The 13,947-nt window shown below is 38.6% G+C and overlaps 1 protein-coding gene across 2 annotated transcripts; it reads left to right on the top strand.

Annotated features, from left to right (window-relative positions):
- The first annotated feature begins 463 nt into the window (after positions 1-463).
- On the top strand, positions 464-13,595 carry mep1ba (meprin A subunit beta a). Of its 2 annotated transcripts, XM_008407814.2 has the most exons (15): positions 464-914; positions 1,004-1,031; positions 2,178-2,228; positions 2,301-2,344; positions 2,537-2,615; positions 2,700-2,817; positions 4,359-4,537; positions 5,231-5,449; positions 8,303-8,452; positions 9,796-10,011; positions 10,205-10,461; positions 11,084-11,294; positions 11,376-11,552; positions 12,240-12,490; positions 13,469-13,595. In XM_008407814.2, the coding sequence occupies exons 1-15, from the start codon at positions 873-875 to the stop codon at positions 13,499-13,501; spliced, it is 2,055 nt and encodes a 684-aa protein (XP_008406036.2). In that variant the 5' UTR covers positions 464-872; the 3' UTR covers positions 13,502-13,595. The 2 variants fall into 2 exon arrangements, with proteins under 2 accessions (XP_008406036.2, XP_008406035.2); XM_008407813.3 differs by having other exon boundaries at positions 12,240-13,595.
- Positions 13,596-13,947: the final 352 nt, after the last annotated feature.

Raw genomic sequence — 13,947 nt, 5'->3', positions numbered from 1 at the left:
TGTTTTCATTTTTATCTCAGATTTTACTACATGGCACTCATGTTGACCAAGAGTTACTGTAATGAATGTTTCTCTTCAGTTTAAACTACTGGTGTAGCTTTTAAGAGTGGCGATTAATCAGTAACTATAAATAAAGGTTTACTGTATCTGGACAGTTTTAAAGAAACAAACATATACTTTCTGATGGTATATAAGTTTGTTTTGGAAGAATAAATCTGGGTTTAGAAATGTAAAATCAGTGCAATTTGTCGCTGTAAAAGCCTTTGTTTACTTGTGGAGAACTAACGTTCTTGCTACTTTTAATCTTTTGCGTTTTATTGGAACTTTTCTCAGTCATTAAAATGTCTATTTTCATCTGTATGCTCTCTGTCTCACTGAAACATGTCAAGTGTTGGGTTTTGTGATCAAATAGGGCGATTGTCAGAGAATTATGTTTTAGAGCAAATTGACAACTGAATTTTGCTTTATGCTTTGAAATGTTACATTTCTGTCTTTCTGTCCTATTTTAGAGCAAAGATAAAGTAAAACATCTAATAAATAGATAGTCACAGTGAAAAGGGGTGGGTGACTATTTTTTATCATATATGCAAGGTTTAACTTAAGTGTTTCCAGGAACTGTTTACTGACGTGTGTTAAACTGTACTACATCTGCAAAAATATGCCTGAATTGTGCTTAAGTTTATTAGTCTGGCAACAACATTAAAGAGTGAATGGGATGTTGGTAATAATTAACGAGGCAAATAACCACAATATGTCTGCCCCTTGACTCATAAAATTGATTAGATAGTTTGTGTATTATCAACACAGGCGTTTCTTCTGATGTTCAAAAAGAGCAGAAGATTTACTGTGTGAAGGAGTCTGCATCTGGAGCCATGATGCTCAGGTGGATCATTCTGGTGTTTGGTTTTGGACTGGTAAGTACTGTGTCTCTTTAAATGTGGAGAAAATGCCTCAGAGGAGTGAAGATATGCAGTGATGCATCTCAATATGTTTTATGTTACAGACAGCAGCAAAACTGACAAGTGAAACAGGTTGGTGAACACATTTAGCACAAGACTCCTCAATTCTCAAGGTTCTGCTTTTTGCTTTCAAGCCTTCATTTACTAGCTTTGAGTTTCTTCTGCTGTCCAGTTTACTTACAGGTCAAAAGACAAAGTTAGAAATGACATCAAAAGTCTTCCTCTAATTGGCAGCTGTAATTTGATAGTATGCATATAGCTATCTATTTATGTAGATCTATAAATGCTTAAAAGAAGCAAATTTATTGAAACTTTCCTCCTAAGTAGCAAGACAAGAAACCAGCCTGCCATGCATATCTTGGGTACGTCAACCAATTCTACAGAAGGAACATTGATTACCAGCAGGCAACACAGTGAAGAGTCCTGCCTGAGGACACAGGCAGGTGAAGCCGGGATAAAACCGGAAACTCAGTGATTGCAAACTCCTAAAGCCTTTGCCACAATTGTCCCACTGTACAGGGTCTGAACCCTCATTGAGAAATGATTTTTTGGTGGAGGCAAGGACTCTGGTGAAGTTTGAAATGATTGAAACTGATTTTACACTGATTCTTTAACATTTGGCTGTGAAAGATGTAATGCGCCAGTTCGATCATGAAGGAAGTTACACTATGAAGCTTACCAGAAATTGCATGTGCTGTAAACAACCATTCCTCACTGTGAACAGAGAAGTTTTGAGCCAAACTAGAGGGGCGTTAATGAAAGCTGCAGGCTTTAAACATTCCTTTTGCTCCAACTTTAATTGCTCAATGTTTGAAAGCGTGGCCAACAGGAACTGAATGGCTTTGTTCACTTCCTCCACAGCCAATGCCAAACAACAACCATAGGCAGACTACAGTTCTAAAGCAGTGCAGAATACAGCTAACAGCTCCTGCTTCTATTTGCTAATTGGCCCGGATGACATTCACCTTGAAAATTCGAGCTCAAAGGGAGGCTGAAGAGAGATCGGGGTTGAGTGGCATTGTGGACAAAGGAAATGGCCAAACTTCATCCAAAGTAAAACACATACTTCAGAAACGACAGGAACTGTTCACAAAATTCTGATGATCTCCTCATGTCTAGTATTGTGTAACTTATTTTTCAAAATGCCACCATACTGTACATGACAAGTTAGGAAACAGCTGCAGCATCTTAATATTCTGACTTATTCCACATCCGCAGAAACTGATGTTGATCAGGGCCAAGACTGGGACATCTTTGACATCAATAAAGGTTTGTTTAGTTTTGGTCATCTTGCTGTTCTCAGAGTTTGTGCCTCTCAAAAATAACTATGATCCTTCCCAGCCGCTGACCTGGACCTGCTGGAGGGGGATATAGAGCAGGATGACGTGAGTGTCATAAAGCTGTATTTTCACTCCAATCTCTTCACTGTTGATCCAAACCAAAAATGTATGGACTATTATATATTCTCGGACACTCCTCAGTAATAGTGAAATTCCAACAGCAATCACATGACAACTTTTAATTACAACTGCTCTGGATTAATTCTACCTTATAACAGCATTCCTCGTTCAATCTAGAACCTTGACAGAAATTCCATCATAGGGGATGAGTATCGCTGGCCAACAACCATTCCCTATTACCTGGAGGACAGCTTAGGTAAGATGTACTGAAAAGTGACATAGTACACCATAAACTCATTAAAACATGCTGTTTAAATGGCTCCTCCTCTTTGTGATATAGACATCAATGCTAAGGGAGTTATACTGAAGGCATTTGATCAGTACAGACTAAAGACTTGCATTGACTTTACACCGTGGAAGGGAGAGGAGAACTACATCTCTGTGTTCAAAGGCAGTGGGTGAGTAAAGCCTGACTGTTGCCTTTACTTCAAGTCTCTGTTTCTTTTCTGCTTAATAAGTTACAAGTCAAAACCAGGAGCATCCATAAAATCCAAAACCATCACATAAGCAATCATGACAGGCGCCCTTGCTCCATCAATTAATATCTGACTGTCATACACATTTTGTCATGGTACAAGTCAAAGAAAATGAGATATTATTTTAGTTAAACATATGTAGAGAAGAAACCTAACTGCTACCATTAGCCTCTCAATTCCGTCGCTCTCTTATTTAGTCTATTAGTCATCCTCCTCAGTATCTTTGCTGTGGCGTCTAAAGTCAGTTCTCAAGAGTCGGTATCTTGCGCATTTTCTTTCTCTAGTTCAGCACATCTGACTCAAACAGCACCTGTGCAGAACGTTGACATGCTGCAGAGGAAGTTGGACTGTTAGAATCAGTTGTGTTGGAGCAGAGACTCGTCTAAAAGTGGCAGGACACTGGACCTTAGAAAGACGACAAATGAGATTAAACTGATGCGGGTCGTTCCATAGTCACTTCCTGCCCTAAATAGATACATCACCGAAGCATAGCAGCGACGTATGGTACAAGTTATGGTATCATATTAATTGTGTCATAGAAGTCATATGGTATGGTACGTGGTCATACCACAGTTGTCATGCCAACTATGGTATCACATAGTAAGTGGAGGTTCAACATAGATACCCCATTGACGCACTTCGTTATCAGTATGCATTTTCTGGCTTCTGTACAGAACAATCTGCTCAGAGGGAGCCACCTGTTATCGGCTGCAGTTCTCCAGTCTGACCCTGGACTCTGCTGTGTTTATCTAAACCACTGAGTCACAGCTGATTTCCCACATATTTCTGTTCTTAAGCTGGCACTTTGGAAACTATTCACACTATTCTCAAGGCATCTGAGCCCCCGTTATGAATGATCATATTTCTACTCAATATATTTTGATTCTACTCTTTATGGCATAAGACCCCACAGGTCTGTACGATGTGTACTCTGTCTGGTAGTTGATCACATCTTCAAACTAAGTCGCCATGCTTTGGAACACATTATGACTGGTTTCTGTGTTTGCATAATCAGAGTTTTTTTTTTTTCAGGCCATAGGTCCATAGATATCCAAGCCCTTCTTCTGAATTATAATTTTTCTACCTCAACACATAAAAATCATATTCACTCATTCTTCTGTTAAAGTTCTTTGCATATTTTACACAAGAGTCTTTCGTACTACTTTAAACATAAAATGACTGAGTTTCAAAACATTTCTGCTAAAAGTTATCAGATGCAGATTATAGACTCCAGATCTATACGCAACTCTTTGGATTAAATCATTTTCTCCTATTTAAGGAGGTATTTACAGATCTTAGAGAGCATCAGGCTGTTGCCAAAAATAAATTCTTTCAACCAGGGTGAATATTACAAAAAATGCTACAAAAAAAAAAAAAAAAAATTCAGGCCTGAAATGATGAATCAGACGTTTTGACTGTTGAGAGACAACAGTGTGTGTATCCTGACTGTTTTCTCTCTGGAGATGTTACTCCTCAGTAGGTAATCGGCGTGTTGGAAAGCAGCAGCTGTCCATTGGTACAAACTGCGACCGACTGGGAACAGTAGAGCATGAGTTCCTGCACGCTCTGGGGTTCTGGCATGAGCAGTCCAGAGCGGACCGCAATGACTACGTCAACATTATATGGGAACAAATTGAACCTGGTAACATCTTGTTCTTTTTCTCTTCAAGTTGATTTCTATCAATTAGCCTTTATACCTGCATTAAGATTGTGAATTTATAATAAAAACAACAAAAATGTTGGAGTCAATTTTGTAACTCAGAATAGAAACTGAAGCAGTTTGCTTTTTGACATTCATCCTTCTTGTAGAATCCCAATGTGCATTCTATGAAGTAGTATCTAAAAAGTGTGGACTAATAAAACTGACTAAATCGTTTATATTCTGTTGCAGACCTGAAATGAATGTACAGCAGCAGTCAGTTCCCAGCCCTGATCCCCAGGGCTGGGTACACACACTGGACACACACTGTCCTGTGTGTTTTAGATGTTTCTCAAGTCCAGCACAGCTGATTTAAAGTGACTGCATTATCTCCTTAGCATGCCATAAACTGGCTTCTGCATTAGCTCCAGAAGCCAGTTAATCACCCTACAGCAAAAATATAGACAGTGGCAACCCTAAACCTAACCCTTCAAATTTCATGAGGCAGCCTGGAGTGGATTTCCTTTAAGGTCATCAAACATTTATAAAGAATGTTAATGTTAACATCTCTGCCCTGTTTGCATTCTCTGAACTCAAGACCTAGCGGACCGCGATTCAGTCAGATCAGCATGAAACTGTGAAATGGACTTGTTCTATGACAGGCCTGAAATCTCCCAATATGTTCATGTCCTCCAGGTAAGGAGCACAACTTTAACACGTATGATGACACTGTGTCCAACACGCTGGGGGTCCCATATGACTACGGCTCTGTGATGCACTACAGTAAGACAGCCTTCACCATCGACTCTGAGCCCACTATCGTCACAAAGATCCCACAATTCATGGATGTGATTGGTCAGAGGATGGGATTCAGTGCCAGTGACCTAGCCAAGCTCAGCCTGCTCTACAACTGCAGTGAGTTTCAACATGCTGTCCGCAAGTTCAAGTTTGAGTTTAAAAGGGCAGTGTCATGTCAAGTTAACTTTTTTGAGCTTTACATCACTTATACTGTTATTCCCTCATCAAAAACATACCTGGGGTGTTGCTTTGATTCTTTCATTCATGTTTGAGAACCCCTTGAATCTCCATAGCAACCATTCAACTATACAAACACCTGGTGGAGCTGAGCACTGCCTTTGAGATGCAGCTCCTCTTCTGAGCTGAAGTTTCCAAGCTTCAAAGCTTCCAGCTCACAGAGCGCCCGTCCACCACAACTCCCTCACTCAGCTCCTTCAGACTAGCCAGCAGCAATTAGCAAACACCTTGTGGAATTGCTCATCTGCTGAGCTCATTATATGAGCTACTTTGCAGTGCAAAGCTGGTAAAAACAACTGAAGGTAACATAGTTGATTGTGCTATAAAATGGCACTATGTGCCCCTTTAATAAAATATTTGTATTCATCATAAGGTCATATAGGTATATGCTAAGCTCAACACTTAGCATTAGCAACACTTAATGTGAAGTTTGTTCACAGTATTTTTTAAAGTATTTGGTGGTAATTCTGTTCTGGCCTTTATACAAAACCAAACAGGTAAAAAACTGGGTGATTACAAATGAAACAGAATTATTGAAGTTTGTTTTTCATGTTGCTGACATGCTATAATAATCTCAGACTTCAGCTGTCAGGGAGCTGTGAATATCTTAGCTGCAACACAAGCATGCAGAAACTGGAGATGACAATAGGTATTCTATCCCACTTTATTAAGGAGATTAGCATCTCTCACACTCAGCAACTTATCCAGGCCCTCTGCTTATTTGTTCTCAGTCTTCTGCTCTCTTCTGTTTTACTTTTTGTCCTTTGGACTCAAATGTATCTCAGCAGATTTTAGTTGATGTGATCATGAAGATCTATTGCAATTAAACGTTGCCCTCATTCAGGAGATCGGGTTATAGCCTCTTATTGAAGTCAACCCTTTTGTGTCTCAAGTAAAAGAGATCTGGCAACATAGCAGATCAAAGGATCTTCATTCAATTCACTTACATAAGAAGTAAAGTTTATGGGCTGTTGATACATTGATGTAGAATGTTGATGAATACTATCTGAGGCTGTATCTTACTGTTCTTTATCTTGAACTGCAGAGAAGCCAGCATTCACAGCCTTTCATGTTAACAGGTGAAAAATGTGCTGTGGAAAATGAATCCTATAAACAGAAAAATTAATGGTAGGAGGTGTAGCGAGCGCTACTTATAAAACCATAAATTACTATGACTCAACATATATTACAGTCTTTTTCATGCTTACCCACCCAGCCTGGTCAGTTTATTATTTCATGAGATGGAAAGGTTTAGGGTCTACAGGAATAACTCAGGATCCACTGAGGTTCAAGTGTGTTATAAACTGGAGCAGGCTTGTCTCTGTCCACAATTTTTATATCATTATGTACTGAGAGGGTGACAACTGGGTAAAACGCCCAAAGACAAAACCAACACCAATCTCAACCCAAATACAGCCACACTGAAGCATGTACCATCTGGGGAAATGTTTTATGATGAAAAGCTGAACTACCTACCCAGAAGTGACGAGAAAAATATTTGGAGGATCCAGATGAATAATTTCAGGGTTAATTAACCATTAAGCATGCTGGTGGAAGCATCATCCTATGGGACTGCTTTCTTTCCTCTATAGTGCATTGCAGAAAATAGATAATATAGAGAGATTGGAGGACTACCTCCAAATTCCATTTCTGGACTGATAATCCCATCTTTATTGAAAATGTATGGACCATAAAGGCACATGGCAAGAAAAACATGCAAGAGTGTTAAGAACTGTGATAAGAAAGAGTGACAAAATATCCATTTTGTAGTGCAGGGCACAAGATGCAAGAGGTTTGTCTGTAAGAACAAACCTTTTGTAGCTTTCTAGGTATGCAGCTAGCTAGGCATGTAGCTGGTTAGAGAGCTATCTAGGTAGGCAGCTGGCTAGCTGAAAGTATTTTGTTTTCATTAAGTTGTAGCAGAAAATTATCAGGATTAAGAGAAATACATCTATTTTTGTCGAATTAATCTATGTAATGTGTCTCACTTGAAGACATATAGAGTTACTGGAACAAATGGACTTCAATTATATTCTAATTTACTGAATGGGTCTATAGATAGATAGATAGATAGATAGATAGATAGATAGATAGATAGATAGATAGATAGATAGATAGATAGATAGATAGATAGATAGATAGATAGATAGATAGATAGATAGATAGATAGATAGATAGATAGATAGATAGATAGATAGATAGATAGATAGATAGATAGATAGATAGATAGATAGATAGATAGATAAAATAGATAGATAGATAGATAGATAGATAGATAGATAGATAGATAGATAGATAGATAGATAGATAGATAGATAGATAGATAGATAGATAGATAGATAGATAGATAGATAGATAGATAGATAGATAGATAGATAGATAGATAGATAGATAGATAGATAGATAGATAGATAGATAGATAGATAGATAGATAGATAGATAGATAGATAGATAGATAGATAGATAGATAGATAGATAGATAGATAGATATAGATAGATAGATAGATAGATAGATAGATAGATAGATAGATAGATAGATAGATAGATAGATAGATAGATAGATAGATAGATAGATAGATAGATAGATATAGATAGATAGATAGATAGATAGATAGATAGATAGATAGATAGATAGATAGATAGATAGATAGATAGATAGATAGATAGATAGATAGATAGATAGATAGATAGATACAGTTCCTTGATGTAGCTGATACTATTTCTTCTCCACAGCTAAGTCCTCCACCTTTGTAGACAGCTGTAACTTTGAGGAGGAGAACATCTGCGGGATGATTCAGGGTTCCAGCACAGCCATGTGGGAACAGCGCAGCTCTGTGTCCGGAGGCCCTCACACTGACTTCACCAACATGGGACAATGCAAAGGTGATCTTCAAGTCATTACAAGGTGTTGAGCTTAAGGATGGCATGATTCACTGGTCAACAGCCACCTGTGCAAATACAGACAAGTGTAGGGTCATGCTGATAGAGATTTTACAAGATAAATATGATCAAATAGAAGTAAAATAGTGGAAAGATAACAGCACTCACTCCTCAAACCTATAGGATTCTCGGCCAACATGTGAAATAGGAAAGAACTTTGTCACGTAATGCCATACTTAACCGTATTTATACAATATGTCACCATGTTTATGGTGTGATGAGAAAACCCCAAGCTCTATGTTGAATAATAATAGTAAAAAATAAGTTAATGAAATCCAAATTTATCTTGTTTATTCTAAAACATACAAATTAGCAATATGTTTTTATATTTGCATGTCATTGTACGGCAAGGACAGGTGTGATTTAAAGCTGTAAACCGCTCAAACCTCCTGCTCTTAATAGGCATTTAAGTGCTGCAATGTCATATTTGATCTTTGACTTGTGGGTTCAAAAGATTCAGAGCTAACAGCAAGTGCAGGGGAATCTTCAAAGACCAGTGCTTTTATTTTCTTTTTACAGTATTGTTGTTGCACCGGCTGCAGTTTAACTGAATGAATACAAGCATAAGTTTATCTTTGTTAACTAACCTTAGATAGAAACAGGTCATAAACTATGTTACCTAAGAGTTTTACAGCATTGTGTTTGCAATTAAAGCAACATCTAAAGTTTCTGACAGTGGTGTCCAAAGCACAGGGGCCATTTCAGGTCCGGGGCTGATTTTGTGCAGCCTCTCACTCCAATTCATGAACGTCATCAACTTGGTTGATGTACATGGAGACTTTTTGTTTCAACTGAAGCAAAATTATTCACAACAAATTAAAGTCTTCTTGTTAGAAGATTTAACAAAACAAAAATTTGCTTTATTTGCTTTATTTCAATAAACTTGGATGAAAACTGGAAGTTTTCACAGAAGCAATTCCTAAGAAATGACACAAGTGTTTTCTATTGTTTTGTCTTTCAATTGATCCCAGAGGAATTTGCAGCCTTGATGCTTTTCTCTTAATAATTGTCTAATTAAAACACTGCATAAACAGAAAAAACACAATATATATTTTTGTGATTTTATCTTCTCATTCTTTTATTTGTTTTCTAAACCACATGACAAAAAGTTTGGAGACCTCTGATCTAAGACAGTCATACAGATTTATTTTACTTGTATGGTATTCTGATTATGAAATATAATTAAATGACTTGTTTAAAATGCTGTCCGTGCAAATCTAGACATGGTGTTAAAGCTGAGATGTGGAATAACCTTTTTTTTTATTTTTTTCGCCATCCCTGCACAGGAAATGGCTACTTCATGCATTTCAGCACAGAATCTGCTGAACCGGGGGAGAGCGCTTCCCTGGAGAGTCGTTGGCTTTACCCCAAAGCTGGAGCTCAGTGTCTGCAGTTCTTCCTCTACAACACTGGGGCAGCTGATGATGTTCTGAACATATGGGTCAGAGAGTATGACCCAGCCAGCCCCAGCGGCAAACTCAAACTATTCAAGAGCATTTCAGGTGAGAAATAATTCATTTTAACCTGCATGAACCTGTACTGAGCAGACTGTGTATGATTCAAAAATGCGGGACTCTGGTGCCACCTTGTGGTAAAACCATTAATGCTCTCAGACCTAAACTAAGTCGCATTTAAATGCAAATGCAGCTGATGCAGAGAATCATCTTCTGAGTGTTTGTTCTGCTTCCTTCACAGGAGGAGTGATGGGCTCCTGGGAGCTGCACACCGTCGACCTGAGCGTGACCCGGAAGGCCCGGCTGGTTTTCGAGGGGGTGAGAGGAGAGAGTCCGTCACATGGAGGTTTCTCTCTGGATGACATCAACGTGTCATCCACAAAATGCCCCCAACACATCTGGCACATCCGCAACATGAGCCATCTGCTGGCCACCACGCCACCTGGACAGAAACTGTACAGCCCTCGCTTCCTGTCACCGTCCGGTTACTCCTTCCAGGTAACACAAAAGAGGAATCATAACGCACCTTTAAAACCTAAGTGAAAAGGCATTTTTGATCTTTATTCTTGATGTAACCTCTGCAGCCTCAAGATAAAATTAAATATTTCCCTCCTGTGTAGTAAAGTTCATCTCAGTGGGGTTAAGTTCCAGCCTTTGGCTCATTATATATTGTTGATATTCTGCTAATGATGAAAAAAACACAATTTAAAATCACATATGAATAAGTTCTTTCACATAATAGATTATTAAAAACCTGTCATGAACCTTGACTAGGAAATTAGTTAAAACATAGACTGTAGATTTAACTGTAGATTTAAACTCAGAGCTCCTCAGAGGTTTTTTTTCTGTAAATTGTTGGAGCATTCCATGATTTGGTCTTTCAGGGGATTTTTTTTCTCCTCCTTGAATGATGAAAATTAAGTTGTTTGGAAAACGGCCATCCAGTGGAGGCCAGTGCTCATGGTGGTTAGGTAACTGATAATATCTGTCTTAGACGGATGAAAATGACGAGACAATAATCTAATTTAGAAAATAATTTTCATTGTTCTTTAAAGTTACACAAATGGCCTTCACTAAGCATGTTACTGTATCTATTTCCATATTTCTCTGGAGTCTTCAGGTGGGTGTGTACCTGAACGGACGGAGTGGCACTCCTGGGTACATGGCTACCTATTTCCACCTGACCTCAGGCCCCAACGACCACAATCTGAAGTGGCCGTGTCCATGGCAACAAAACAACATAGCCCTGATGGATCAGCAGTCTGATGTCAGACAGCAGATGAACATGCACCGCATGGTGACCACCGACCCCAACAAGATGTCCTCAGATGGTATGAGGGTGCTGACGGTGGGAGTCTGTTGGAGGCGTTTTCAGGAAGCTGCTGTGCCAATCAGTGTCCTGTTGGTTTCAGGTACTGAGTTTTACTGGGATGACCCCAGTAAGGTGGGCTCCAAGGTAACCGGGTCTGACGGCAGCTCTTACTACCGAGGCCCTGGCTACGGGACCAGCACCTTCATCTCACACAGCAGGCTGAGGAGCAGGAGCTTCACCAAGGGAGGCGACGCCTTCTTCCTACTCAGTCTGGAAGGTGAGAGGAGTTTCTGAGGATGACGATCTAATATGGAAAAATACATAAGGCAGTATCGTCCCACATATGAGATATAGTATTAAAATTGTCTTATACTGCAGTGTCAGCACAGACAATATATGTGAGTATATTGATAAATATAAAAGAATTTATTACAGTCACGACAAAAAGGGCACTGTGTTTTTACATTTAATCTAACAAACTATTTAGATTTAGACTTATGAAAGGAAAATATATTTACCAACATATTACTGGAAATATCTTGTAATATTTTCTAATATATTATTTTTCTGATACATTTTCAAATACACTATATACTGTAAGTATACTGAATTACATCTTTATTATTTATGTATTTTGCAATAGATTATATAACTATATAATCTATTAAAAATACTAAATATACAAATGATTGTGTCTTTTCACATATTACAGCATGTTTGTATGTGTTTATATATCCCAGCTGTTGCTGTTCACAGACAATACATGTATTGTCTGTGAACAGACATATCAATAGTAACTGTAATCAACAATAACTAAGGGAAATGTATTCCTCTACACAGATTTACAAGTGGTAGTAAATGATTAATTACATTGATAAGATAAAACGCACTGATCAGATCTGCCTTTTCCTGATTGGTCAGTAATTCTACACTAACCTCAGGTCTTTTATTTATCCTCTCCTAGATGTATCTGAGCTGCTGGCTCCTCAGCCTCTGCCCCAGTCTGCAGCCTCCACTGTTGGCCGTCTGATTGGAGCAGCAGACCAACCAGCCAATCAGCTCTCTGCAGTTATAGCAGTGGGAGCGTGTGTAGCAGCAGTCATGATGTTGGTGGTCATGATGATTGTGGGTAATGTCTGGAGGCTGAGGAGGAGGGAACAACATGTGAGGAGTGGCTGCATGGTCATAGAGAACATGCCTGGCTTCATGGACAGTGTGAGTCAGCACGCATCCAGACAGCCAGCTCCTTCTACACTTTGTGTCAGCAAAACCTTTGACATGTTTATAGAAAAGCAGAGCATAACTGTGAAGTGGAAGGACATGCTCAATGGTTTTTAACGTTAAATAAGACGTAGAGCAACAAGCTGCCACACTGAGAACAGAACGCCTGCTGAGCAGAACCCAGCAGAGCTCTGAGGAAAAAGTTCTGAATTCTACAATTAAAGTCAGACTTTTGAAGAAAAAAAAACTGAGCTCTAAGATTTGTCAGAATTCTAAGATTCATGCCAGAATTCTGAGAAAAACAGAATTCTAATAATATCAAAATTCTTATGGAAAAAGGTTTGAATTAAAGTCAGAATTCTGAAGGAAAAAAATATGAATTTAAAGATTCAAGCTAAACTTCTGAGGAAAAATGTCAGAATTCTAAAATTAAGGTCAGAATTCCACAGCAAAGATGACAATTTGAAAATTAAAGCAAGAATTTTGAAGGAAAAATGTCAGAATTCTAAAATTAAAGGAACAATTCTGCAGAAAAAAGAATTTTAAGATTCAAGTCATAATTCTGAAAAAAGGTCAGAATTTGTCAGAATTGTACTGGTTAACAACCATTCAGCATGTTTTCCCACTCACAGTTATGCCATTTTTCAAAAATACCACTGATGAATCTTGGACATAAATCTGTTTGTAGCATATTATAGACTTTATTTCAGCCGCACTTCAAATTGTTTGTGGTGAAAAACCTTGTATTCTTTCCTTCCTTATCACAACTATACTCTAGTTGTGTTGTTCTATCAGATCACGAACTGCTGTTAAAGTCCACTGATGTTTGATATGTGACAAAAAGTAAAACATTTCAAGGGTTATGAACACTTTAATAAGGCGCCATGCCGCTGCAGTTCAAGCTGTATTGTGCTTTGTCTCTTCTGATAAATCAAGTTGTTTAATGTGAGAAAAATGTCTTCTCCCCCACAGGAGCATCCAGCCGCTGACTTACCTTCTCCTTGATCTGCTCCATGATGGCCAAGAAAAGAAAGAACCACCAACCGCTGACCAGACTGTCCGACCTTTATCAGACTCTCCAATAAAATCTGACACCAGTTGTCTTTGACTTTCATCATCCCTTTAGCTTACCTTCCATCAGGAAGACAAGTGGTAGTGAATATGCTCTTAATTTTGACCCATTAATGAATCAAGAATCATTGAAGTTGGTGGGACATTGATCCAAAGGGGATTTGTGGATATCTTTAAAGGGGCAGTATTATCTAAAATCAGCCTTTTTTGAGCCTTGTGTTATGTTATTCCCTTATGAAAAACATACCTGGAGTGTTGCTTTGATTCTTTCATGCATGTTTGAGAAATCCTTAAATCTCCATGGCAACAATTCAGCTGTGCAAAATGTCTGGGTGGATCTAGTCCCGCCTTCGAGGTGCAGCTCCTCCTCAGAGCTACTC

Source organism: Poecilia reticulata, chromosome 4 (assembly GCF_904066995.2).
Source record: "Poecilia reticulata chromosome 4, P_reticulata-male-v2, whole genome shotgun sequence".
NCBI lineage: Eukaryota > Metazoa > Chordata > Actinopteri > Cyprinodontiformes > Poeciliidae > Poecilia > Poecilia reticulata.
The sequence above is the reverse complement of the archived record's forward strand: the minus strand, read 5'-3'. Positions and strand labels throughout refer to the sequence as shown.

What these genes read in the sequence shown, in the direction of transcription:
- mep1ba (XM_008407813.3), top strand. Translation starts at nt 873, where the DNA reads ATGATGCTCAGGTGGATCATTCTGGTGTTTGGTTTTGGACTG. An exon ending in TGGTGTTTGGTTTTGGACTG is followed by an intron (nt 915 to 1,003) that starts GTAAGTACTGTG and finishes TTTATGTTACAG; the next exon opens with ACAGCAGCAAAACTGACAAG. An exon ending in AAAACTGACAAGTGAAACAG is followed by an intron (nt 1,032 to 2,177) that starts GTTGGTGAACAC and finishes CCACATCCGCAG; the next exon opens with AAACTGATGTTGATCAGGGC.